Source organism: Microcaecilia unicolor, chromosome 11 (genome assembly GCF_901765095.1).
Source record: "Microcaecilia unicolor chromosome 11, aMicUni1.1, whole genome shotgun sequence".
Classification (NCBI taxonomy): Eukaryota; Metazoa; Chordata; class Amphibia; order Gymnophiona; family Siphonopidae; genus Microcaecilia; species Microcaecilia unicolor.
This window is the reverse complement of record NC_044041.1, coordinates 118418371-118444791: the sequence shown is the minus strand read 5'-3', so window position 1 is coordinate 118444791 and position 26421 is coordinate 118418371. Positions and strand designations below refer to the sequence as shown.

The following is a 26421-nucleotide window of genomic DNA, read 5'->3' as shown; positions in this document are numbered from 1 at the left end:
CTGCTCTCCCTTTTTAAAATCTCAAATCAGCTCATACATGTCATGTAGGAAATTCAGACAAATTTATTTTCTCATTTATGGTCAAATTGAAAAACAAGAAACAGTGTGTCCCCTGCTCTTTCTAAAACAGCACACAAAACAAGTTCTAGGGCTGGCCTTGTCAGTAGGCACACTAGGCTTCTGCCTAGGGTGGCACAATTCTGGCGATGGCATGGGCAGGAGTGCTATGGAACAGCAGCGGCATGAATGAAGACAGCACAGTGTGGTGTTTTTGAACACATACACGTGCTCAGGCCTGCCACAATCTGTCCTCTCCAGAGCAGAAAGTTTGGATGGCCATGCAGGCCTTGAATACGTCCCATGTTGCAATGACTATATTAGTGTAGACCTGGTCTATATAGTTTGGAAAGTGGCTGTAGCAGCACTAACACCAGTGAGGAGAGGAAGGTCATGGAAAAGGAAGACATGAAGGGGGAGATGCTGGAAGGGGGAGGGGATAAGAAAAGATGCTAGATGAGAGGTGTAGGGAAAGGAAGGGAAGAGAAAGGGAAATCCTGCACATGGGGGGGGAGGGGGGAAGAGTAGGGCCTTGAGCTATCCTTGCAGGGAAAGGGTGCAATTTGAAAGTTCACCAAGGTCATCAGATACACTTAGGCTTGCATGTCAATTTCTGTAAATTAGGGACAGTTCGGTATAAAGAAGAATCCTGTTCACCCTGGTCAGCACTGACCCAGTAACTCAGTCTGATGCTAGTGGCACTTTTCCGCTGACCACTGTAACACTTATAAAGAAAGCAAATTTAATTGTAATGTAGTGCTCTTGCTCTTTCAGGAGATACAAACTGGCAAACACCCTTCCACTCAACCTGCACTGGTGTGAAACATGCTGCTCCCTAAACTATTATCGCCTTGTTGCACCCCAGACATGGCTGCTCTGGTGGCAGTGGATACGGTGTGTATGATCCACAGGGGTCTCAGAAACCCTTTGTGTGTGGAGATCTGGGGCCAATATGAGCTGTATCTTTCGAACCTGAAATATAGGAAACGCCAAAAAAGCCAACAGGATGCTAGGAATTATTAGGAAAGGGATGGTGAATAAGACAGAGAATACTATAATGCCTTTGTATCACTCCATGGTGCGTCCGCACCTTGAGTATTTCGTTCAGTTTTGTCGCTATATCTCAAAAAAAATATATAGCAGAATTAGAAAAGGCTCAAAGGAGAGCAACCAAAATGAGAAAGGGGTTGGAGCTCCTCTCGTATGAGGAAAGGCTAAAGAGGTTAGGGCTCTTCAGCTTGGAAAAGAGACGGATGAGGGGAGATATGATCGAGGTCTACAAAATCCTGAGTGGTGTAGAACGAGTAGAAGTAAATCGATTTTTTACTCATTACAAAATTACAGAGACTAGGGGACACTCAAGGAAGTTACATGGAAATACTTTCAAAACAAATAGGAGGAAATATTTTTTCACTCAATGAATAGTTAAGCTCTGGAACTCTTTGTCGGAGGATGTGGTAACAGTGCTTAGCATATCTGGATTTAAAAAAAAGGTTTGGACAGATTTCTGGAGGAAAAGTCCATAGTCTGCTATTGAGACAGACGTGGAAAGCAACTGCTTGCCCTGGGATTTGTAGTATGAAGTGTTGCCACGATGTGGGTTTCTGCCAGGTTCTTGTGACCTGGGTTGGCCACTGTTTGGAAAACAGGATACTGGGCTAGATAGACCATTGGTCTGACCCAGTATGGCTACTCTTATGGTCAAACTGCAGAGAAAAAAATGTCAGTAGCAAAACAACTGAGGTCAAGGCTATGTGTAGGGTGAGAGAACAAGACACCCACTTGTTTTGAATACAGCTGATAGAAACTACAAGCGAATCCTCAGGTACGGGACAGTTCTTCTTTGACTGTGTGGCCTTCAGCAGATACACAGCTTTATGAGAGTAATCGAGAAACAATTTGCTGAACAGTATTTCAATGTATCTTCCTCTTAGTATTTTTTCACTGTATTTTCTGTTAGAAAATGAGTCTCTTTTAAAGCCCAACACTGTATTTAATAAAAGACGTCTTTACTGCAATATTTAAAAAAAAAATGTTAATGCATCCATTTTCTATTTTAGTTTTTGACACCCAAAATTCAGTCAGAAGAGAAGCAGAGATTCAAGAGCTCAGAACTCTCTCTACCCACTGACTGTGTAACCTCGGGGCAAGCCACTCTCTTTTCTGGTGCCTCAATTCTAATCCCCAATTCTCTCTCTGACTTTGTGACCTTGGGGTAAGCCTTAGTATTTCCTGTTTCTCAGTGTTAATCCCCAGCTCTGCCAATGGTTTACAGTATGTGACCTTGAGACACAGGACAAGAAACAGACTTGCCCCATTTTTTTTTGTTACATTTGTACCCCGCGCTTTCCCACTCATGGCAGGCTCAATGCGGCTTACATATACAGGTACTTATTTGTACCTGGGGCAATGGAGGGTTAAGTGACTTGCCCAGAGTCACAAGGAGCTGCCCGTGCCTGAAGTGGGAATCGAACTCAGTTCCCCAGGACCAGAGTCCACCACCCTAACCACTAGGCCACTCCTCCACTAATCCTAGGCTCTCTGTGTATAACCTTGAGTTACATCACTATCTCCCTGTGCTTCAATTCTATTCCTCAGTTCCTTCACTAGAGCAACATGTTCCTAAATGCAGAGGGTAAAACCAGAACTGGTCCAGCTCCACCCTCCAATATTCAGGTACTACGGACGAACCTGTCATTAAAATTGTCTATAGTACCCGAAGACTGCAGGGTGGCCAATGTGACGCTGATTTTTTAAAAGGGTTCTAGGGGTGATCTGGGAAACTACTGACCGGTAAGCACAACGTTGGTGCCGGGCAAAATAGTGGAAACTATTATAAAGAATAAAATTACAAAACACAAAGATAAACATAGTTTAATGAGACAGAGTCAGCATGGGTTCAGCCAAGGGAAGTCTTGCCTCACCAATTTGCTTCATTCCTTTGAAGGCGTGAATAAACCTGTCGACAAAGGTGAACCGGTTGATGTAGTGTATCTAGATTTTTAGAAAGCTTTTGATAAAAGTTCCTCATGAGAGACTCCTGAGAAAATTAAAGAGTCATGGGATAGGAGGCAAGGTTCTGATGTGGCTTAGGAATTGGTTATTGGACAGAAAACAGAGGATAGGGTTAAATGGTCATTTCTCTCAATGGAGGAGGGTGAACAGTGGAGTGCCGCAGGAATCTGTATTGGGACCGGTGCTATTTAACATATTTATAAATGATATGGAAATCGGAACGACGAGTGAGGTGATTAAATTTGCAGATGATACAAAACTATTCAAGGTTGTTAAAACACGTGTGGACTGTGAAATATTGCAGGAAGACCTTAGGAAATTGGAAGACTGGGCATCCAAACGGTAGATAAAATTTAATGTGGACAAATGCAAGGTGATGCACATTGGAAAGAATAATCTGAATCATAGTTACCTGATGCCTAGGGTCCACCCTCAAGAAAATAAATCTAGGTGTCGTTGTACATAATACACTGAAATCTTCTGATAAGTGTATGGTGGCGGCGGCCAAAAAAGCAAACAGGATGCTAGGAATTATTAGGAAAGGGATGGTGAATAAGATCGAAAATAGTATAATGCATTTGTATTGCTCCATGGTGTAACTGCACCTTAAGTACTGCGTTCAATTCTGGTCGCCGTATCTCAAAAAAGATATAGAGGAATTAAAAAAAGGTTCAAAGAAGAGCAACCAAAATGATAAAGGGGATAGAACGCCTCTTGTATAAGGAAAGGCTAAGGCTTTTCAGCTTGGAAAACAGACGAATGAAGGGAGATATGATTGATGTCTACAAAATCCTGAGTGGTGTAGAAACGAGTAGAAGTAAATCAATTTTTCACTTGTTCCAAAAGTACAAAGGCTAGGGGACAATCGAGGAAATTACATGGAAATACTTTTAAAACAAACAGGAGGACATATTTTTTCACTCAACGAATATTTAGGCTCTGGAACTCTTTGCCAGAGGATGTGGTAACAGAGGTTTGAGTATATGGGTTTAAAAAAAGGTTTGGACAAATTCGTGGAGGAAAAGTCAATAGTCTGCTATTGAGACAGACACGGGGAAGCAACTGCTTGCCCCAGGATTGGTAGCATAGAATGCTGCTGCTAATTGGGTTTCTGCCAGGTACTCATGACCTGGCTTGGCCACAGTTTGGAAAACAGGATACTGGGCTAGATGGACCATTGGTCTGACCCAGTATGGCTACACATGTTCTTATGATCCTGATGTTCTGGAATTGCTGGTCACTTTTCTTCACAAGCAGGTGCAGAGAGGATCATGAAATACTTTTAGGAGAGCTGTTAATACTGTGTATTTCACCCACTCTACCTCCCCTCCCCCCAGAAAAAAAAAACAACACAACACAAATAGTGTCAAAGACTACAGAGACTTGGTAATTCAAAGCCAGAACATCTTTGCAAAACTGAATTCCAAGACTGTTTGGGGGTGGGGGGAGCGAAGGTGAGTGCATAGAAAACTGAAGATAGTGGGAAAAGATAGATAATCTGTTATCTTGCTGTGACAAAATAAAATCTGGATCAGTTATGGAACTGGCAAATGATAAACATACAAAAAAAAACCCAAAATATGTTTAAGGAAATCGCTTTTAGAAGAGCTGGCAAAGAGATTTCTAAGGACTGCATGCTTTTAAATTATACTGATAGTGACGCTTGTGCTGTGTGCCCACGAGAATCTGGAAGACAAGACTATAAATTCTCTATTTTCTGTCCTTGATTTAGTGAGGCTTTATGAATTCCTTGTTATGCTAGCATCTTATTTCAGAGTTCAAAGCTTGCTATTCAGATGCGGTATGACCCCCAACAACCCAGTATGACTCCTCCCTCTACCTAGCAGTACTCACCCCACAGATCTGGCAGCACTCCCCCAGCATGCGGTACCCCTTCAGTAGGTAGTCTCCCATCAGCTTGCTGATCTTATCCTGGCGCTCCCGCCTTGCCTGGATCACTTTCATCTCTGCCTCTGAGGGTGGCTCCCATTCACAGTCCTCCATCCTTAAGGAAGAATGGGGGGGGAGAAAAGTACTTAGAACCACTGGAAAAACAGGTGGACATTAAGCTTCATGTGTAACATCATGTGTGTTTGAGCAGTGTATGGCTGTGCTCTCCACTGTGCTGGGGGGGGGGGGGGGGGGCACAGTTCCCAAGGCCTGGGATCGTACATCTATCTATCTACTTCATACATTCGTCCTCCCCCTTAGATCTGGAATACGTGAAACTTGCGCTCTCTCCTCACTGTGATCCCAGAACCAGAGAGGAAGAGTTTCACTGTGGCATCCGGAACCCTGTCCCAAAGATACCAAGTCCCACGCATTCGGCTGCCCTCACACTCTCACATGCCAAGCACCCCCCCACCTCACGTGCATTAGGTGATCGGAGAACCCCTCTCCCCATGATCTGCCACATTTCCCTTTATCTTCCACTCCCCTCCTTGTCCGCGATCCGGCACCTCTCCCTCAAACATGCCCCCCGGTCAAACTCATACCTGAGGTCCTCCACCAACAATCCTACAGTTTTCCTTCTCCGGTGGCCCGGGCCGTCCCCCTATGACGCAATTTCTCTCTCTCAAGGAGGTTCGATTGAGCATCCCGCCTTGCCGGAAACAGGATGTTGCGTCAGAGGAGAGCGCAACGCTCGCTTCAATAAGATTTATGACCAATCATCCTATCTAGTCCATTATATGACCTGAACTGAATGAAGCCTGTAGGCGGAGCTGGTTGCTGTTTTAACACACTCAGTAGTAAACACTATTGAAAAGAATAGGCAAAAGGTTATTAGAAATAACGGACTGCCAATGTGTGGTCCATCTGTAAACGTTTGTTTTTTTTTAAAGCTGTTCCACTTGGATAGGCAGTGCCTTAAAAGGTGGACGACAAAAGATTTTTTTTTTACTTGACAGCTTTTTAATTTACTTTGAAAGCTTCCTCGATGTATATATAAATATCATTAAATAAAAATTGAATATCACTAAAACAGCTTTAAAAATTGTTGTAGCTGGTAGAACCAGCACTTCTAAACTCAGGAGGTACTCTGGCTGAGTACTTTCATGAGAATGTTCGCAAGATTAACCTTGAATTCTCAACCAAGTCACCTCCGCCTCTCCTTTCCTCAGTCCATTCTCTCCACCCTGCTTGTGCCTCTTTTGCCATTTGCTTATTTCCGATCTGAGGAAGATGGGCAACCTTCGAAAGCTAATCAAGAAATGTATTAAGTTATGTCCAATAAAAAAGGTATCATCTTATTTTCTTTTCCATGTTTTATTTTGTTTGATTTCTATTGATAACCTTAAGAGTGGACTAACACGGCTACCACACTCCTCTTTCTTTTCTGAAATCACCTAAGAGCAAACTGCACATTTTCTTTCCTCCTCCAAAGTGACTATCTGTTCCTCTGATCCTATTCCCACCCAAAGCACTCTCTTTCCTACTATCATCATACCCGGCCTCAATCATTCACATTCCTGATGCCTTCAAACATGCCATAGTTACACCACTTCTCAAAAAACCTTCATTGGACCCAACCTGTCCTTCCAACTATCACCCCTCCTCCCTTTCCTATCCAAGATACTGGAATGTGATGTTCACCACCATTGTCTTGACTTTCCTTTCATCTCAAGCTATTCTCCATCCACTCAGTGGTATATCAAGGGCAGGGCGATGGGGGTGGTCCAACCCGGGTGCACGCTACAAGGAGGTGCAGGGAGCAGCTGCGTGGCTTTTAGCTGCGCTGGTTCCCTCCTCCCTCTGACATTATTTCCTGTTCTGGGGCAGGGAACTGGCAGAGTCAACAGCTGCACAACTGCTCCCTGCATCCCCAGGAGGTGATGCACTGGGGGGGGGGGGGGGTGATGTGCTCGGAGGGGGTGCGCAGCAGCAATCCACCCCAGGTGGCAGCCGAGATAGGAACGCAACTGGATCCACTTCAATCTTTTTTCCGCCCTCTTCATTGAAGTGAAACAGCCCTTGCTAAAGTCTCCAATGACCCATTCCTGGCCAGATCCAAGGTCTCCATTCTATCCTCATCCTTCTCAATCTATCTGCTGCTTTTGACACTGTTGATCACCACCTACTCCTTGATATACTGTCCTCACTTGGATTTCATGGCCCTTCCTGGTTTTCTTACCTCTCCCATCGCACTTTTAGTGTATACTCTGGTGGATCTTCCTCCACTTCTATCCCACTATCAGTTTGTATACCTCAGGGCTCTGTCTTGGGACCTCTTCTTTTCTCCATCTATACTTCTTCCCTTGGTGCTCTGATCTCATCCCATGGTTTTCAGCATCACCTTTATGCTGATGACTCCTAGATCTACCTCTCCACACAAGAAATTTCAGCAGGAATCCAGGCCAAATTATCATATAGATATGGGCCCCAATATTCAGACTGCGGAAGATAGCCGGGCTGTCTCCCGCGGTCTGCATTAAACCTGGATATTCAATGCCGGTCCATTTCCGGTGACCGGCATTGAATATTCGGTTTAACTTTGGCCAGTCCGATTTTAAAGTGAGGCCAGACAAAGTTATTCCACCTATTGTGGTGGCCAAATATGGCCGCTCCCACTTTAAAGATAGCCGGTTATATCATCCAATATAACTGGCTATCTTTAAGCTGCTAAGCGGCAATATTCAGTGACAGGCACTGAATATCACTGGATAGCCGCTTAAGTGCCGTTTTAGTGGTCTTTTTGTTTTAAATATCGGGCGGATGGTGTTCATGCTGTTTTTACAGTACAATGAAGCATCCTAATAGGTAGCCAAAGAGGCAAGTACAGTTGAGATATTTAGATGGGACAAGATGGGTAGTACAAAGTCTCTGGGATAAATGGATGGGTAGCAAAACTGAAGCCAAATAATGTGTACTTGAATAAGATATGAGGAATGGGTCTACGTTACAGGGTGTACAGCAAGCTAGTCCAAGTGCAGCGTGGAAAGATAGTCAGTCGCCACATGCTTCCTGAAGTAGAGATAGTCTTGAGTTAGATGTAGCCCTTCTTTGAGTAAGTTTCAGAGTGTGTGGGCTACTCCTGAGAAGGCTCACTGCCAGATATCAATTTCTTTGATGAGGGTTCAGATAGTGATGTTCCTTGAGAGGACCTTATGAGGTATGTAAGGGGCTATTTTATTCTTTAACTACTCTGGCCCAGTTTGAAAATCAGAGTTTTAAATGTAGCCCTATAAGGTACTGGTTTCCAGTATAGTTTTGCAGTAAGGGTATAATGTGGTCATGCTGCTTGCAGCCTTCTGAATTAGTTAGAGATGATACAAAACTCTGTTTGGTTTGACCAATATACAAGGCATTACAGTAGTCCAGTCATGATGTTATCAAAGCATGAACCATTGTGATGAAACTCATCTTTTCAATGTGGAGAGAAATGTCATAGTTGCTGCAGCTGATAGAAGCAGTTTTAAAAGGTTATTTAAATCAGCAGGATCAAAAGCACATTTATCCAAAGCTGTGGGCAGATCCTATGGTCGATTTGGTCTTTATCTGCCCTCTTGTACTGCATTACTATCAGAAGGAAGAGGGCTGTTGATGAAACTTGGAGGGAAGAGGGAAGCGGGAGTCTAGTTGTCACCTCTGGCAAAGACAGTTTAGCTGCTGGAGAATCTTTAGTTACAACAAAATGAGTTCATCAGCTTTAATAGATCCCTCAACAGTATATGTGGCAAGATGCAGCGGCCAAGTTTCCTGCCCCTCCGCTTTCATGTTTTCCTCGATCGCCTTATCCGTAATCTCTGCGTGCTTTTCATGGTATTCCTCATTCTGCTCACAGATTAGGGGGTTAATTTTTGGCTAATTATCTACGGAGCACTAGAGTAGAAATAGCCAAGCAGCTGCTGGCATAGATGTGTTCTGATTGCCTCTGAAATTGTTTTTTTTTAAACATATCTTCAGGAGGTATTGCTCTCTTAATAATCACTCACATTTCAAGAAAACTGCATTTAACATATGAATGTCTTCTCTCTTTTTCCAGAGTCTGTTCTGGCTTTTCTCATCCTTGTGATCTCTGCCTGGAGTGACCAAAAGGGACCGAAGTAAGCGGGATGGTCGAATAAGGAATGGTGAGTGAAGGTAAGTAATCTGGAAGGCCAAATCGGACAGCCTTGAAAGCAAATAGTGTCTTTTAAATAAGTCATTGCTCAACTGGGAGCCAGTGATGTTCACGACTCATTTGGGTAAGGCAGTGCAGGCTGAACAGAAGGGCTGAAAATGGGACCACATGCATAAAACACAGTTGCTCAATTGTAAGGCTGTCCCTGATGGCAGAGCTGAAGGAAAGAGAGAGCAGGAGAAGGGGGTGGGAGGATAGAGGGGACAGAAGGGTGAGCATTTCTCTAGCATATTTTTTTTTTATCTTGCTGACTATTTAGAAAACAGCTTGAAAATAACTCATTTTCACAAAAAAGGAGAAGTGACATATGTTTAAAGAAACACAAACCTTTCTGATCCTTCCTTCCTTCCTCGTTTTAGTGGTTCCATCAGCCTTTTTCTTTCCGCTGGTTTTCCTGACTCCTGCCCTGCTCTGATGCAGAACCAGTGCCTGTCTCTGCCATTTCTTCAGCTCATATAAGGGGGAGTAGAAAGGGGGATTAATAAGCCTACAGAGGGTGTAATTTATCCTACATGCATTTCTGTACTCCTGGAGGGATTCTATACAAGTGAGCAACACACAACAATCATGCAGAATTCTACATTTGCCATGTAGAATTTGGTGCAGGATACAGAGAAAATCCACCTGGGTGGAGGAACGCTGAGACCCCACGAGAGACACCAAGAAAACAGGAACAGTGGGGAAAAGACCAGGCACTCCGAGGACAAATCAAGCAGACTTCAAATTCTTAAGGAAGCAATATTTATTGATAAAAGACTTGATACAGCATGTGTTTTGGCCAAAGGCCTGCCTCAGAAGTCTAAATAAATGTAAACAATGTAAAAGTAGTATACAGTAGTACCTCGGTTTTTGTTGACGTCGGTTTCGGATTTCATTGATTTTTCCGATTGTTTTTGGACGGATTATCAACGAAAACCGAGGTTTCACTGTACTATGCCATACTTTGTATTGTTATTTGAATATTTTTAATGCTGTAATTGTGTATTGCTCATGTTTGATTTATTCTTACTGTACACCACCTTGAGTGAATTCCTTCAAAGAGGCAGTAAATAAATCCTAATAAATAAATAAAATGTGCATTATGAAAATAAAATATAATTTAGAATACCAAAACCATACATACAGTATGACATATACCAATGCTTCATTAAGGGGCCCTTTTACAAAGACGCAGTAGGCTCTATGTGTAAGCAGCGCATGGCAAAATAAGACTACCACCAGGCTAGCGCAACCTCCTGGCAGTAATTTTAGATTTGGCACGTACCCATAATGTCAGGACAATTTTTTTTTCCAACTGTGCGGCGTTTCAAGAGTTAATCAGCAGTTGGCGCGCCGACTGGTCACCGCACATGAAGTGCATGAGTCCTTACTGCTAGATCAATAGGTGGAGTTAAGGGCATAAATAGGCATGCGCTGGTTTCAATTTTACCACAGGCCCTTTTCCCAGCACATTGAAAAAAAGCCCTTTTCCCCTGTGGTAGTGTGGGCGAGTGTTCAAAAATACTATGGACATCCTGTGATTTGGACATCTTTGTTCTTTGATCGTTTTCGAAAAAAAGAAAAAAAAAGTCCAAGTGTAAAACATCCAAAATCAAGCCATTGGGATGTAGGAGGAGCCAGCATTTTTAGTAGACTGATCCCCCTGACACCCCAGCACAGCAATAGGGCACCCTAGGGGGCACTGCAGTGGACTTCATAAAATGCTCCCAGGTACACATCTCACCATTGCTCCCTTACTTTGTCTGCTGAGCCCCCCAAAACCCACTACCCCCAACTGTACACCACTACCATAGCTCTTATGGATGAAGGGGGCTCCTAGATGTGGGTACAGTGGGTTTCTGGTGAGTTTTGGAGGGCTCGCAGTTTCCTCCACAATTGTAACAGGTAGGGGGCTGGTTCCACCTGTCTGCAGTGCACTGCACCCACTACTAGACTACTCCAGGGACCTGCATGCTATTCTGATGGACCTGGGTATAACATCTGAGGGTGGCACAGAGGCTGGCAAGTAATGTTCTTAATCACAATTTTTTGGGGTGGGAGGGGGTTAGTGACCACTGGGGGAGTCAGGGGAGGTCATCCCCAATTCCTTCCAGTGGTCATTTGGGGCACCTTTTTGTGCCTTATTCGTAATAAAAACAGATCTAGCTTAAAACGTCAAAGTTTTAGTCCTGGACGTTTTTGCTTTGTTCCATTATGGCTGAAAGACGTCCAAGTCTTAGGAACGTCCAAGTCCCACCTTGAACACACCCCTGATACACCCCCTTGAGATTTGGACGTCCTTCTGACGGACTTCGGGGAAAGATGTCCAAAATGAGGTTTCGATTATACCGATTTGGATCTGTGAGATGGACGTCCAAATGCTGACATGCCACTTTTTGGACGAAATGAGCCTGAAAGCCAATATGGATTTAGTCAAGGGAAATCTTGCCTCACCAATCTACTATATTTCTTTGAAGGGGTGAATAAACATTTATTTATGTATTTATTTTGTCATTTATACCCCACATTATACCATAGTCAATTGTTTCAAAGTGGCTTACAATAGAGGTGTAAGGAGACAAGCAAAGAACTGACAGTTTGTGACTAACAGTGTATGGATTACAGAGTGATTCTATCTATATATGAATTTCATATTGATAACATTTAATGTCGGAAGATGGAACGGGTTTGATGATCGATAGACTGTTTCCCATTGGGAACTTTTACTAGCAGCAGTCATTATAGTGTTTGAGTTTAGTTTTAGTGGTAGATGATTTCCCGTTTGGGCATAGCACCATGGTTGTTTGGTTCGTCGGTTCGTTTATGTGGTTTCTTTGTGGAAGTGTTTTTTGAAGAAGAAGGCTTTTAGATGTTTCTGGAATTTTACCTAGTTAGTCATGCATCTTATATCTTTTGGTAATGAGTTCCAGATTTGTGTGTCTAAATAGGTAAAGCTTGCTGAACGCATAGTTTTGTATTTGATACCCTGACACTGTGGGAAGTGAAGAGTGTCTTGTATTGAGCTTCATGTTGGGAGGTCAGTTACTACTACTGCTATTAAACATTTCTATAGCGCTACTAGACTTACGCAGCGCTGTACAAATTAACATGAAAAGACAGTCCCTGCTCAACAGAGCTTACAATCTAAATTGGACAGACGAACAGACAGCTAGGGGTGGGGAAATTGTAGTGGTAGGGGTGATAAGTGAGGGTGTTGAGTAAGAGAGTCATGGTTAGGAGTCGAAAGCAGTAGCAAAGAGGTGGGCTTTAAGCCTAGACTTGAAGACAGCCAGAGACTGAGCCTGACGTACTGGCTCAGGGAGTCTATTCCAGGCATAGGGAGCAGCGAGATAGAAGGAACGGAGTCGGGAGTTAGCAGTGGGGGAGAAGGGGGATGACAGGAGACATTTACCCAGCGAACGGAGTTCACGGGGAGGAGTGTAGGGAGAGATGAGAGCGGAAAGGTACTGAGGAGCTGCGGAGTGGATGCACTTGTAGGTCAAAAGGAGAAGTTTGAACAGTATGTGGAAGCGGATAAGGAGCCAGTGAAGCGACTTGAGGAGAGGGCTAACGTGAGTATAGCGACTCTGGCGGAATATAAGACGCACAGCAGAGTTTTGGACAGATTGAAGAGGAGATAGATGGCTGAGCGGGAGACCAGCGAGAAGCAAATTGCAGTAGTCTAGGCGAGGGGTGATAAGGGTTTTGGTAGCGTCCTCGGAGAGGAAAGGGCGAATTTTGTTAATATTATAGAGAAAGAAATGACAGGTTTTGGCAATCTGCTGAATATGAGCAGAGAAGGAGAGAGCGGAGTCAAAGATGACTCCAAGGTTGCGCGCAGACGGGACAGGGAGGATGAGAGTGTTATCTACCGAAATTGAGAACGGGGGGAGAGGAGAGGCAGTTAAGGTTATAATGTAATCTGGTGCTAATCTATAGATTATTCTATAAACTAGGATGCATAGTTTAAAGAATATCCATGCTTTGATCGAGAGCCAGTGGAGATCTTTCAGTAGTGGGATGCCCTGTCAAATTTGGATTTGCCCATATATGAGTCTCACGATGGTGTTCTGAGCTGTTTGTAGTTTTTTGAGGGTTGAGTCTTTACAACCTGTGTATACTCCATTGCAGTAATCCATGTGTGTCAGCAGCATGGTCTGAACTAACTTAACATATGGAAGATGGTTGTGGGGAAGCAATTTCTTATTTGTTTTCGTGACTTCTGCAGCCTGTTTCTCAAGACTCAATTCGTTGTCTAAGATGAGTCCTAGAATTTTCAAGTGATCTATTATCTGTAGCCTTGTTGCGTCTAGGTCTACAGATGATATGGTGTCTCTGCAGTGATGTGATGTTAGTACTAGGCATTGGGTTTTGCCTTTGTTGAGTTTGAGCTTGAAGGCTGTTGCCCATGATTCCATGATGTTCATTCCTGATTGGATTTTGTACTTAATTTCTGACAGATCCTTTTCGAATGGGATGTAGATTGCAACATCGTCTGCATAGATAAATGGGTTGTATCCATTTTTTGCCAGTGTGTTAGTTAGGGGTGTCATTTGTTATGTTGAATAGTAGCGGGGATAGTGGTGAGCCTTGAAGGACACCGCATTCTGCTTTCCAGGGAGGGAATGTTGTGGTTCCTATTTTTACTTGGTAAGATCAAGATGTCAGGAAGCTTTTTAACCAGTTTAGCACGGCACCTCTGAAGCCAATTTTGCCCAGTAGTCAGAGTAGTATTTAAAATATTTTGTGCAACATATTTAAAATGTTTGCAAAGAATTTAGATTTCTTTTTGTTTGGTGCAGAATTCCCCTAGGGGTAAGACAGTACACTGCACTATTTCTACACTGCATCATTTCCCTATAACAATGAGGTGCAGAGCACCCTGTTAAAAGTATCCATGTACTTTGAACCTATCTGTGCAGGTGACCAAGTAGGGTTACTTTTGAAAATCTGATGTATGTGCCAGGCCCACAGGGACACCCCTTTTACTACAGCTAAAAGTAGATGCATGCTATAGAACCTGTACCTACTTTCAGCCACATATAAGAAGGGCAATTTTCATTCAGACCATTGTTACCCAGGTAAGCATTTTTGGAAACTGCCATTCTCAAGTGGATGCTGAAATTTGCCCTTCCCCTGTCACTGTTTCCACTTTGGAAAGAAGATGATGCATTTGATCTTGAAAAACTTCAGAGGAAAGTTGAAGAGCCTTTGAAATCGGTGGTCTCTTTCCGTGCTTTAAGACATCACCAGTGGAGTCAGGCAGGTAGACAAAACAGGTGAGAGAGGACTGTGATGTCACAGATGCTGGATTATGACATCACTACCGGAACTAAATCCACAATAAAAAGTGTGTCTGCATTGTCTCTGGCTCTCTTGATAGAATCTTGTTGGTTACAGTACAGTGAGCCTGGGATAGGCTGGCCCAGCTTTGTCCTGGTGTCCCTCCCCAGTGATGACATCACCACCTCAGCTGAATCACCCACAGTTTATATGCTGGTTTGACTCTGAAGCAGAAGTAATTCTTCCCAACACAACTGTTCTCTGTAAGGCAGACTGGAGCAGCAGCAGGTATGCACTCACACACATACACACACACACATAGAAGCAGACACACTGATATAGATACACACAGATAGCTCATATAGACACAGAGATATGTAGATACACACATAGCCACACATGCTCACAAACACAGAAATATATAGAAAAAGAGACACAATCACCGAGGAAAACAGATACACACTCTGGTACTAATACTCTCAAATCCACCCATTCAGACATTGATAAACACCCTAAAACCTATCCCATACTGCCACACATTTCACACATACTGTGATGCAGACACCTGTATCTGTTTACACATCCACACACATCTTAAAATCATACATGAACATACAGAAGTTACACACACACTCACTGCGGCTGGATCATTTCTCCTGAAATGCTGGGAGCCCCTGCAGCCCTCGTTTTCCTCCTCAGCAATCTCGGGATAGTCTGCAGTCGGCTTTTCTCGACCTTCACTGTACTAGAGGGTGAGTAGCGCCAGCCCCCAGCCTCACAAGCATTGTATAGGACTGACAGTAAGAAGGATGCGGGCTTAGCTGACTTTTCTGTTTAGTAAAAAGGTCATGGGATAAAGAAGACAATGTGCTATTGTGGGTTGGTAAAAAATAGGAAAGTGAAAGCTGAACTTAATCATGGAGAGGGATGAATAGTGGAGTGCCTAATGGGGATCTGTACTGGGACTTGGGTTATTTAACTTTTTCACTAATGATCTGAAAAGACAGAGGACACAAAATTTGTCAAAGATTAAACCTAAGTTCCTGATTATATGTTGAGTTTGGTTAGTATTTTAGCAAAACATTATGATACTTCTAAACATTACTTAATGCTGCAGTACCCTAGTAGCACAAAGATCAGGTACAAGAGGCTATTTACCACATCATTTTTATTCTTGGCATTGAGGACTTGGGACGAACTGCCTATGATGAATTACAAACCATTCCGAAAATCTCTGAGAGCTTTTATATTTCGTAAATTTGTATTAACTAAGTAAGAATTTGTTTTGGAGTCTTGTAACTAATTGATATATCAATTCCTGAGAATGCTTTGTTGTTTCTTATCGTGATCCACCATGAACTTTGAGGTTCTGGCAGTTGATAAATGCGATTTGTAATGTAATGCAATGCGGCTGCAGGAGGATCTGATAAGACTAGAGTACTGGGTGTCTAAAGGGCAGATGAAATGTAATATGGAAAAGTGCAAAGTGATGCATGTGGGGGAAAATAACCCCCAACCACAGGTACAACATGCAGGGCTCTGAGTTAGATGTGATCACCAAGAAAAAGATAAGTACATAAGTAATGCCACACTGGGAAAAGACCAAGGGTCCATCGAGCCCAGCATCCTGTCCATGACAGCGGCCAATCCAGGCCAAGGGCACCTGGCAAGCTTCCCAAACGTACAAACATTCTATACATGTTATTCCTGGAATTGTGGATTTTTACCAAGTCCATTTAGTAGGGCTTATGGACTTGTCCTTTAGGAAACCGTCTAACCCCTTTTTAAACTCTGCTAAGCTAACCACCTTCGTTCTCCGGCAACGAATTCCAGCGTTTAATTATGCATTGGGTGAAGAAAAAATTTCTTCGATTTGTTTTAAATTTACTACACTGTAGTTTCATCGCATGCCCCCTAGTCCTAGTATTTTTGGAAAGCGTGAACAGACGCTTCACATCCACCTGTTCCACTCCACTCAATATTTTATATACCTCTATCGTGTCTCCCCTCAGCCGTCTGTCTCTTCTCCAAGCTGAAAAGCCCTAGCCTCCTTAGTCTTTCTTCATAGGGAAGTCGTCCCATCCCCGCTATCATTTTAGTCGCCCTTCGCTGCACCTTTTCCAATTCTACTATATCTTTCTTGAGATGCAGCGACCAGAATTGAACACAGTAATCAAGGTGCGGTCGCACCATGGAGCAATACAACGGCATTATAACATCCTCACACCTGTTTTCCATACCTTTCCTAATAATACCCAACATTCTATGTGCTTTCCTAGCCGCAGCAGCACACTGAGCAGAAGATATTATCGACGACGACACCCAGATCCCTTTCTTGGTCCGTAACTCCTAATGTGGAACCTTGCATGACGTAGCTATAATTCGGTTTCTTTTTTCCCACATGCATCACCTTGCACTTGCTCACATTAAACGTCATCTGCCATTTAGCCGCCCAGTCTCCCAGTCTTGTAAGGTCCTTCTGTAATTTTTCAAAATCCTGTCGCGAGTTAACGACTTTGAATAACTTTGTGTCATCAGCAGATGTAATTACCTCGCTAGTTACTCCCATCTCTAAATAATTTATAAATATGTTAAAAAGCAGCGGTCCTAGCACAGACCCCTGAGGAACCCCACTAACTACCCTTCTCCATTGTGAATACTGCCCATTTAACCCCACTCTCTGTTTCCTATCCTTCAACCAGTTTTTAATCCACAATAGGACATTTCCTCCTATCCCATGACCCTCCAATTTCCTCTGTAGCCTTTCATGAGGTACTTTGTCAAACGCCTTTTGAAAATCCAGATACACAATATCAACCGGTTCCCCTTTGTCCACATGTTTGTTTACTCCTTCAAAGAATTGAAGTAAATTGGTTAGGCAAGATTTCCCCACACAAAAACCGTGCTGACTTGGTCTCAGTAATCCATGTCCTCGGATGTGCTCTGTAATTTTGTTTTTGATAATAGTCTCTACCATTTTCCCCGGCACCGACATCAGACTCACCAGTCTATAATTTCCCGGATCTCCCCTGGAACCTATTTTAAAAATCAGCGTTACATTGGCCACCCTCCAATCTTCTGGTACCACGCTCGATTTTAAGGATAAATTACATATCACTAACAGTAGCTCCGCAAGCTCATTTTTCAGTTCTATCATACTCTAGGATGAATACCATCCGGTCCAGGAGATTTGCTACTCTTCAGTTTGCCGAACTACCCCATTACGTCCTCCAGGTTTACCGTGAAGTCAGTAAGTTTCTTCGACTCGTCCGCTTGAAATACCATTTCCGACACCGGTATCCCACCCAAATCTTAAGACCGAAGCAAAGATTTGGGTGGGATACCGGTGTCGGAAATGGTATTTCAAGTGGACAAGTCGGAGAAACTTACTGACATATGAGTTTATCTTGTTGGGCAGACTGGATGGACCGTGCAGGTCTTTTTCTGCCGTCATCTACTATGTTACTATGTTACTTCATGGTAAACCAGGAGGACGTAATGGGGCGGTTCAGCAAACTGAAGAGTAAGATCTTGAGTTATTGTGAGCAATACATTGGAATCTGTGGTGGTGGTCAAAAAGCAAATACAATGCTAGATGTTACTTGGAAAGAAATGGAGTATAACAAAGAGTATATCTTATTGCCAATCTACTGTACCTGAATTTAACTTGCCTTGAACTGCAACTGAAAAAAATGTGAGCCAAATCCAAAATCTCTAGTATCAGTCCATCTTGAGACCTGACTGCGGTTCTGGTTGTCCCATTACAAAATACAGCAGAACTTGAAAAAAGTACAGAGAAGGGCAAGGCTGCTGTAAGGGTGTAGTAGACAAACCTTCAGCCTTGTGTCCTCTTCCATATCATTAACTTTTAGGCCTCCCCCTTTCAAGAATCATGATTACTCTGATACCACCCCACCCACAGGTAAAAGTGCTTCTTCTTATTCCTCTGAGTTTGTGTGGCTTTCTGGATCTGTTGTTTTGCTTTGCGGGTGCTCATTGGCGCCACCCTGAACCTGCTGTCTTAAGCGACTGCCTAATGGTTGGACTAGCCCTAGAGAAGGATGGGCAAAATGTAAAAGGTGTGTGTGTGGGGGGGGGGGGGGGGGGGGGGTTGGCTTATGGCACCTTTATGAGGAAAGAGTAAGGAATATCGTGTCTCCAGCCTTAAACAGGGCCCTAAATGTAGAGAAAAAGATAATTGAGCAGGGATATAATACAGGTCTATAAAATCACAAAGGGTGAACAACAGTTAAAACGGGAAAGGTTATTTACTCTTTTATATTTCTACGTTTTTATTGAAAACAGTATGCAAAGTTACAAACGACATATGTTTGAACAGTTACATCGCATAAAATGATACCAACATATTCCACACAAAGCAGTCCGAACTTACTGCCTTCAACTTATTTCTTATTCCCTTACCCACCCCCTCCCCTTTTAGCCCTATCTTCTCCTCCCTTCCCGCCCCCCCCCCCCAATGCACCCCTAAATCCTCCCCCCCGAGCCTTCGGTTATTTACTCTTTTAAATAATACTAACTTTAAAACAAATTAGAGATTTTTTCACTCACCGCACAAATAAGATACAGAAATTGTTGTCAAAGGATGTGGATAAGGCAGTTAACCATAGCTGGGTTTAAAAGGGAGTTGGACAAGCTCCTGGAGGAAAAATTCCTACAAGCAAAAGAGAGTAGAGGTTTGCCAGAGGACGATCCAACACAGGAAATGGTGCTTAAAACTGCTTATTTGCTGCTTGAAAGGGAGGACTCAACACGGTCCGGGTTTCAGCAGTACAATCCGCCTGCTTCAGGGGTCACAATGACATTCTTGTAACAAAACAATGTGTTGAAGCACCGAGGCAGCACTCAGGACAGCACTGTAGAATGGATGTTTTTGAGCTGCTTCGTCCGATCAGTATACAGACATAGGGGCTCATTTTCAAAGCGCTTAGCCTTCCAAAGTTAGTAACATAGTAGATGACGGCAGAAAACGACCTGCACGGTCCATCCAGTCTGCCCAACAAGATAAACCTTACCTTGATTTGTATCTGCCATTTTCAGGGCACGGACCGTAGAAGTCTGCCCAGCATTAGCCCCGCCTCCCCCACCGGCTCTGCCACCCAATCTCCACTAAGTTTCTGAGGACCTTCTGTTTTTCCTGTGCTTCGTGTGAGAGTGCTACCTCAGTGCTTCAACGCATTGTTTTGTTACAAGAATGTTATGGTGACCCCTGAAGCAGGTGGTTTGTACTGTCGAAACACGGACCGTGTCGGGTCCTTCCTTTCAGCGAATAAAGCAGTTTTAAGCACCATTTCCTGTGTTGGATCGTCCTTTGGCCAGCCTCTACTCTCTTTTGCTTGTGCTATTTCATTGCAGAGGTTCTTCTTGTTTGCTGTGCCTGGAAACATTCCTACATCATTATTAACCAGGTAGACTTTGGGAAAGCCACTTTTTATCCGTGGGTGTGAACAATGAGGAATGGATTTATTCCTTGGGATCTGCCAGGTATAGTGATCTGTACTGGCCACTTCTGAGACATAATGCCCAGCCTGATGAACCACTAGGCTTACCCACATTTTATATTCTTTCATTCTCCCCAATTCCCTCATGAGAAATTCTGAGTTAATGGAATTGTAAGGGAATCTATGTGTGTATGGCTAATCCTTGACCCCCTTAGATTATTTCTGCTCAGTGAAATAGTTAAATATCAAATCTGTTACAATTACTGCAGAGCGGCACAAAAATGTAAAGCTGAGCTGCTCAGGATGTTTTCTATGAACAACTGAACATGAAAAATGTGAAGATCAGGGATTAGAGAGGTGAAACAGTGGACAAACACTTAACTGGAATCTTCTGGTTAACACCATAGAACAAAAATGCAAATCTACCTCAGTTCATTCCATAGCTGACAAATGCCTCACCATCCAGATTGGAGAAGTTTGACCATCTGCTTGGAGGGGAGTTGCAACATCTTGAGACATCCTGCTCTCACACAGACTTCCTTAACACTATGTGCTTTGAGTGAATTTAAGAAAAGCTGGATATCAGCTGAAATGAACTATATATTACTGCAATGTGTCAATGTCTGACTGGGCTCTGTACCCTCCCTCCACCCACGAATGACACCACAAGGGAGAACTCGAACTTTTCTCTATATACGTTTAGAAGAAAGAGAGAGGCAGCTGGAGGGCCCAACAGAATTTTAAAAAAAAGTAATTCTTATTGGCTTAGTTAGATAAAATGTTAATGTTCCCTTTGCCTTACAAGTTCACAGCTTTAAAAAACATTCATAATCTAGCCTTTAATTTACTTGTATGGTCTGCAGTGGTGTAGCTAGGATTAAATAGGATCTGGGCAGAAAAATTAAGATGGAAGAGAGATGGTTTTATAGGGCTGTAAGGTAGCGGATATGGGGGGGGGGGGTGGGGGGAACCCTTCAGAATTCCAGTAGCCAAACCCCTCAAAACATCTATTCTAGACCTCTATAGAAAACCTGTCATAATAAAGCAGCACTAATGTCCTCGACTCAAACAGCAAAAACCCTATCTCTAGAATACCAATATACCTCCTTATGGAAAAACAAAACACGCCAGATGGCTACAGATCCCTACACACAGAGCTTTTTTTGAGGGGGTACTTGGGGGATACTGAGTACCGGCACCTTTTCCTTTGTCTGCTAAAATTGACCCATGGTACCCAAGTTTTAATGAAAGAGCTCAGGCTCTACATACCAATTCTGCCTTGTCATAGATTCTGTGTGGTTGCAGGGGGCCTGGCTATTGTGGGGTGGGTCCCTCTTTGATTACCGTACCCCAGAAGGGTAGCCTGGCATTTGAGTAACGGCACCTTTTTTGCTAGAACAAATGCACAAAGCAACTTCACTGCTACCACTCCTGAAGAAAAACAGATATGCCAAGTCACATGCATTTGGCATGTGACATGCACTCAGGCCCCTCCTCCAATTCACATGCCTATGTGCCATGATCTCACGCATTGGCTCCTGCTCCTGCCAGCGATCTTGCCTCTTTAGTTTCCCCCTTCTACTACATTTGTGGCCCGGCATCTTACTTTCTTCTCTCCCCCCCCCCCCCCCGCGCTGCCTCACCCCATGGTTCTCCAAACTTGTTTGTGCCAGTAGCACTGCAGAGATGCAGCTTCCAGCTAGCGCAGGGCCTTTTCTGGGGGTGGTGCAAGGCAGAGGGAAGATGCTGGGCCAACAGGAAGCAGAGTCGCTTTAGCATTACTGGCAGAAGCAAGTTTTCGAGGACCGTTGGAGGGGGGGGGGGGGCAGAGAAAGTAAGAGAGATGCTGGGCCGCAGGAGTAGGGGAAGGAAAAGGAGATGGGGGATGGATGAGAAGAAGCAATGCTGAGATAGTGGGAGGGGGAAGGAGGACAGAAATAGATTCCAGGACAGTGGGGGGTGGGGGAGGAGAGGAGAAAGATGGTGTTATGGGGGAGGGAGAAGAGATGCCAGGACCTGTGGGGAAAGAAGGAAGAGGGAGAGGTGCTGGACTGCCAAGGGGGAGACAGAAGAAATAGGAACACTTGTTGGACTGGGTCAGGAGGTAGGGAAGAGAGAGGGAGTATTGCTGGCCTGAGGGGAGGGGACAGGAGACGGTAGAGAAAGAGCATGTGAGGGAAGGGAGAGGATAGGGACACAAGAGTTATGTTGGACAGGAGAAGAATAAGGTCAGAGAAGGGAGATGCTGAATATGGTGGGAGGCTAGGTGCAGGGATACAGAGACGATGCTGGGCAGGGCAGGTAGGTTAGGTGCAGGGATACAGAGGCGATGGGCAGGGCAGGTAGGGATGCAGAGAAAAAAAAGATGGTCCACATGCAGAGAGAAGAAATGCCAAATGGACAAGGAGACCCTGGCAAAACAGTTAAGAAAAGAAAAGCAGAAACCAGAGATTGGACCCAAACAATAAAAGTGAGTTGTTCTTTGCATCCCGCATAGAGTCCATTGCTGTAGTCTGCATGGCTTAGTACCATTGATTGTATCAACTGTGAAATGTTTCCCTGGGGAAGTATGGTTTCACGCGTTTGAGTTTCCACATTGAGTGGAACATTTTCTTACTTGGGGAGGACATGGGGCAAAGGAGAATCGCTGGGCATGGATGGGTGGGGAGGGCAGGGGAGAGAGGAGAGTTGCTGGACATGGATGGATGGGTGGGGAGGGCAGGAGAAATGCTGGACATGGATGGAGGTGATGGAAGACAGGAAGGAGATGCACATGGATGGAGGGGAGAGGAGAAATTCTGGATAAGGATGGAGGAGAGGGAAGAGTTGAAATGCTGGAAATGGATGGAGGGGAGGGAAGAGAGGTCATGAGATAAACATGGATGGAGGGGAGGAGAGAGAGGAGAAATGCTGGACATGGATGGAGGAGAGGGAAGAGAGAGGAAGGAGATGCATACTGACGGAGATGAGGGAAAGAGAAAAGAGGAGAAAAACTGCACATGGCTGGAGAAAATAGGCAAAAGCTGGATCCACTCTATACCTCCTCCAGTCAAGTCCGCGGAGGACCCAGCTTTTACATATGGATGTAGGGCAAGAAATGAAGAAGAAAAGAGGAAAGCAAAGAAATAAATGGAAAGGAAGCCCTGGAAGTGGAGTTAAGGGAGCATATAGAGAGCAGCAGAATTAGAGACTGGGACCAACATGATCAGAAAAACAAAGTCACAAGACAACAAAGGTAGAAAAAATCATTTTATTTTCATTTTAGTGCTTGGAATATGTCCAATTTGAGAATTTACATTTGTTGTCTTATTTTGCAATGTATAGCAATTGTTCTGTTTTTCTGGTATTGTGCTGCATGCAGAATCTGTATGCTAATTTGGTTTGTGTCATTTTGGGTATACTGGAGCTGTAACAGCTTACAGAAATTATTTATAATAAAAAAAAAAGTTATTTTTCTTCCCCTGTACTGGTGTAATATTTTCAATGATTACTGTTTATATGTGCCATGGCTGGTAAATGGATGCTTGTTAAATGTGCCAACATTGTCCAGTTCAGCACACTATTAGCAGCCAAGTTCATACAAAGTTAATTATGTTCAGTGGAAAATAAATCTGTTGGCTCAGGCTGCTTGCTACCAAGTATTACATATTAAGGGGATTCATTTTATATTTCAATAATTTTTTATTGATGATCAACAAAATACAGAAATTAAACAGTTCTATTTAGAATCAGCATATAACACCAACCTGTCAAACTTCACAGAATGCTTCTTTTGCATTGTCATCATGAATTTATATTTCCTCCCTCCTATTCCCTTATCTTATGGTTCAATCTACTTATTAAACCTCCGTTTAGGCTATAATTCTTATATATCGCATAAAATCCACTGACACTGCAGTTCCCACATAGAACACAATAGAAGAACAGGTATGTAACTATGTTCTGCAACACCGACTGCAAAATAGCCCTCTTTAAAAGCCTTCCTTTGCTCCACCCTCCCCCTCCCAGTTATCCCCTTTATTAAATTGTACAACAAATCTATACCAACACAACAACTGACTACTAGCTCCCTCTCTCTGAGCTTCCCAGGCTACTCCCTAGCCTGATAATATACTATTAAGCAAAAGGAGCTTACATTGCGGTTGCTTGAAATAAGATTCAGGCAAGGCCCCCCTGAAACATTCCTCCCTAGTTACCAACACAGCGGTGCACCTTGGCTCTGATGGCCCACCACCATGACTATGGATCCAATGGAACCTTACGCTACTACCACCCTCCTCTGCCTATTTACCTATGGGTCCCCTTTCACAATAAGGAACCATCTAGCTTGCAAGAAGAAATTATGAGAGAGAAAAAATAAATAAATAAATAAATTATAATAATAATAAATAAAATGTTTCAGAGCCTATTTAATATTAAACTCCGTGCCCTGGGTGACAGCGACTGTATGTATGGTTCTCAAATATCCAGAAATGCCTTTCGTCTCTTGGGGAAGGATCCCACCCCCCTACGCTCCAAAGGGGATTCATTTTAATTCGTTTATCTAGTCCTTACGTGCACATGGCTTTACTTTTTAAACACAAAGGTTTCCTAGTATAGCATTTTTCATGTTTGAATTAGTTTTTGTATACAGGTTTTGCTTGATTTGTCTTTATTTGAAATAAAAGAAAATGTTTAAAACATATCTTGTCAACAAGGGGCGGGGCTGGATGGGGGTAGGGCTGGGTGGGGGCGGGGCTGGGGGGACTGGGGGGCCCCAGCGAACTGGTCTGCACAGGGCCCCGCAGTTGCTAAGACTGGCCCTGAGAATATGTCAATTTTTGGTATGAACATCTGCCAGAACTGGTTTTAGACGTGGCTGGAGTCCACAAGAAAAACCTCCAGCATTTACCTCACACGGTAAAAAGCGTGCAGGCTCAGCACTTACTTCAGTTTTCCCTTCTCTGTCTCTCAGCTCTGGTCCCGCCCTTGCAGAAACAGGAAATGAGGGTGGGACCAGAGCTGAGAGACAGAGAAGGGAAAACTGAAGTAAGTGCCGATCTTGCACGCTTTTTACCGCTGCTGCCGGCTGCCGTAACCCCGACGAGGTAAGTCAGGATGACTTTTAAAATTCGGAGGGCCTGGAACTGGAATGGAGGGAGGGAGGGACGACGACCATAGAACTCGGAGGGAGGGAAGACGACCCTGGAATTGGGAGGGAGGGGGGACCCTGGAACTGGGAGGGAGGAAGGAAGGACCCTGGGACTGGGAGGGAGGGGGGACCCTGGAACTGGGAGGGAGGGAGAGAGGGGAGACCCTGGAACTGGGAGGGAGGGGGGACCCTGGAATTGGGTGGGAGGGGGGACGCTGGAGCTTCCCTTAAAAACATTAATGGCAGAAGGTGACTACCTTGCTAGCGCCCATTTCATTTCAATGAGAAACTGGCTTTTTTTACTAGTACATATATATATATATATATAGCATAAAAATGATTGCAGCTGGTAGAAACAATTAAAAGTGGCATTAAAAGTGAGCCAATGAAGAAGTATGTGCTTGATCCATTGCCATAAAAACATTGTTGGCAATGAGCACAGCTGAGGTCACTACGAAGTAGATAAAACACTCTTGTAATAAGTGAAGATATTATAGTGTTTTAAGTTTTGAGTCTGGGAACCGAGTGTGGTATAGAGGGAAATTGTAGAGGTTCCAGAAAAAATATATTGAGAAGAAGCCATTGAGATTGGTATCTAAGATTCTGGGGACATTAGTTCAAGCTTCATCTGAAAATGAACCTGTTCCAGCTGCTGAAAACTATCAAATGCCTTCCCAAGACCCTCAACCTGATTAAGCTTTTCTATGACAATATAAAAGGTACCATCCACTACAAAGGTTAAACTTACAAGGCCTTGCCTCTACCTATTTGGAATATATATATATATATATATATATATATATATATATATATATATATATATATATATATTTTTTTTTTTTTTTTGCATGCCTTTGGGTCAGCAATTTACAAAATATCTACACGCAAGATCTGATAGGAAACTGTTCAGCCTGTCTTGATACTAAGATGTGTGATGTTGTTATGAAAGAGCTGCTATTTACCAATGCTTTGTGTTATTTCCTGGAATTTTTTGTTTTCTTCAAGTTTTTAAAAGCTTTTTTAGTGTGCATTCTTCTGAGAGATCACATGGAGGGGCATAATCGAACGAAAACGTCTATCTCCATGGGCGTTTATCTCCGAGAACGGGTCCGTGAAGGGGCGGACCGAACCGTATTTTGGGAAAAAATAGACGTCCATGTTTTATTCGACAATTTGTGAGCTGGGCGTTTTTGGTTTTCAGCGATAATGGACAATGAAAGCGCCCAGCTTAAAAACGAATAAATCCAAGGCATTTGTTCGTGGGAGGGGCCAGGAGTCGTAGTGCACTGGTCCCCCTCACATGCCAGGACACCAACCAGGCACCCTAGGGGGCACTTTTACAAAAACAAAAAAAATGGTAAAAGAGCTCCCAGGTG

General features: G+C 43.6%; 2 protein-coding genes across 3 annotated transcripts in view; one reads left to right on the top strand and one right to left on the bottom strand.

Annotated features, from left to right (window-relative positions):
• Nucleotides 1–5714, bottom strand: part of ZNRD2 (zinc ribbon domain containing 2) — a 41282-nt gene extending 35568 nt beyond the window's left edge. Inside the window, exons 1-2 of the mRNA XM_030217864.1 lie at nucleotides 5568–5714; nucleotides 4927–5077 (exon numbers count right to left, since the gene is read on the bottom strand). Coding sequence (XP_030073724.1) covers nucleotides 4927–5076 — 150 coding nt within the window. The 5' untranslated portion in view covers nucleotide 5077; nucleotides 5568–5714. The remainder of the gene's footprint in view (nucleotides 1–4926; nucleotides 5078–5567) is intronic.
• Nucleotides 5715–14667: 8953 nt separating this feature from the next.
• LOC115479721 (tyrosine-protein kinase Mer-like) overlaps nucleotides 14668–26421 on the top strand; it is a 42367-nt gene continuing 30613 nt past the window's right edge. Inside the window, exon 1 of one of the 2 annotated variants that reach the window (XM_030217863.1) lies at nucleotides 14668–14743. Coding sequence is in view for 1 of the 2 variants with exons in the window: in XM_030217862.1 (XP_030073722.1) it covers nucleotides 15117–15207 (91 nt within the window). In the remaining variant the exon portion in view is untranslated. Of the gene's footprint in view, nucleotides 15208–26421 lie in introns of both variants that reach the window. The other variant, XM_030217862.1, reaches the window with a different exon arrangement.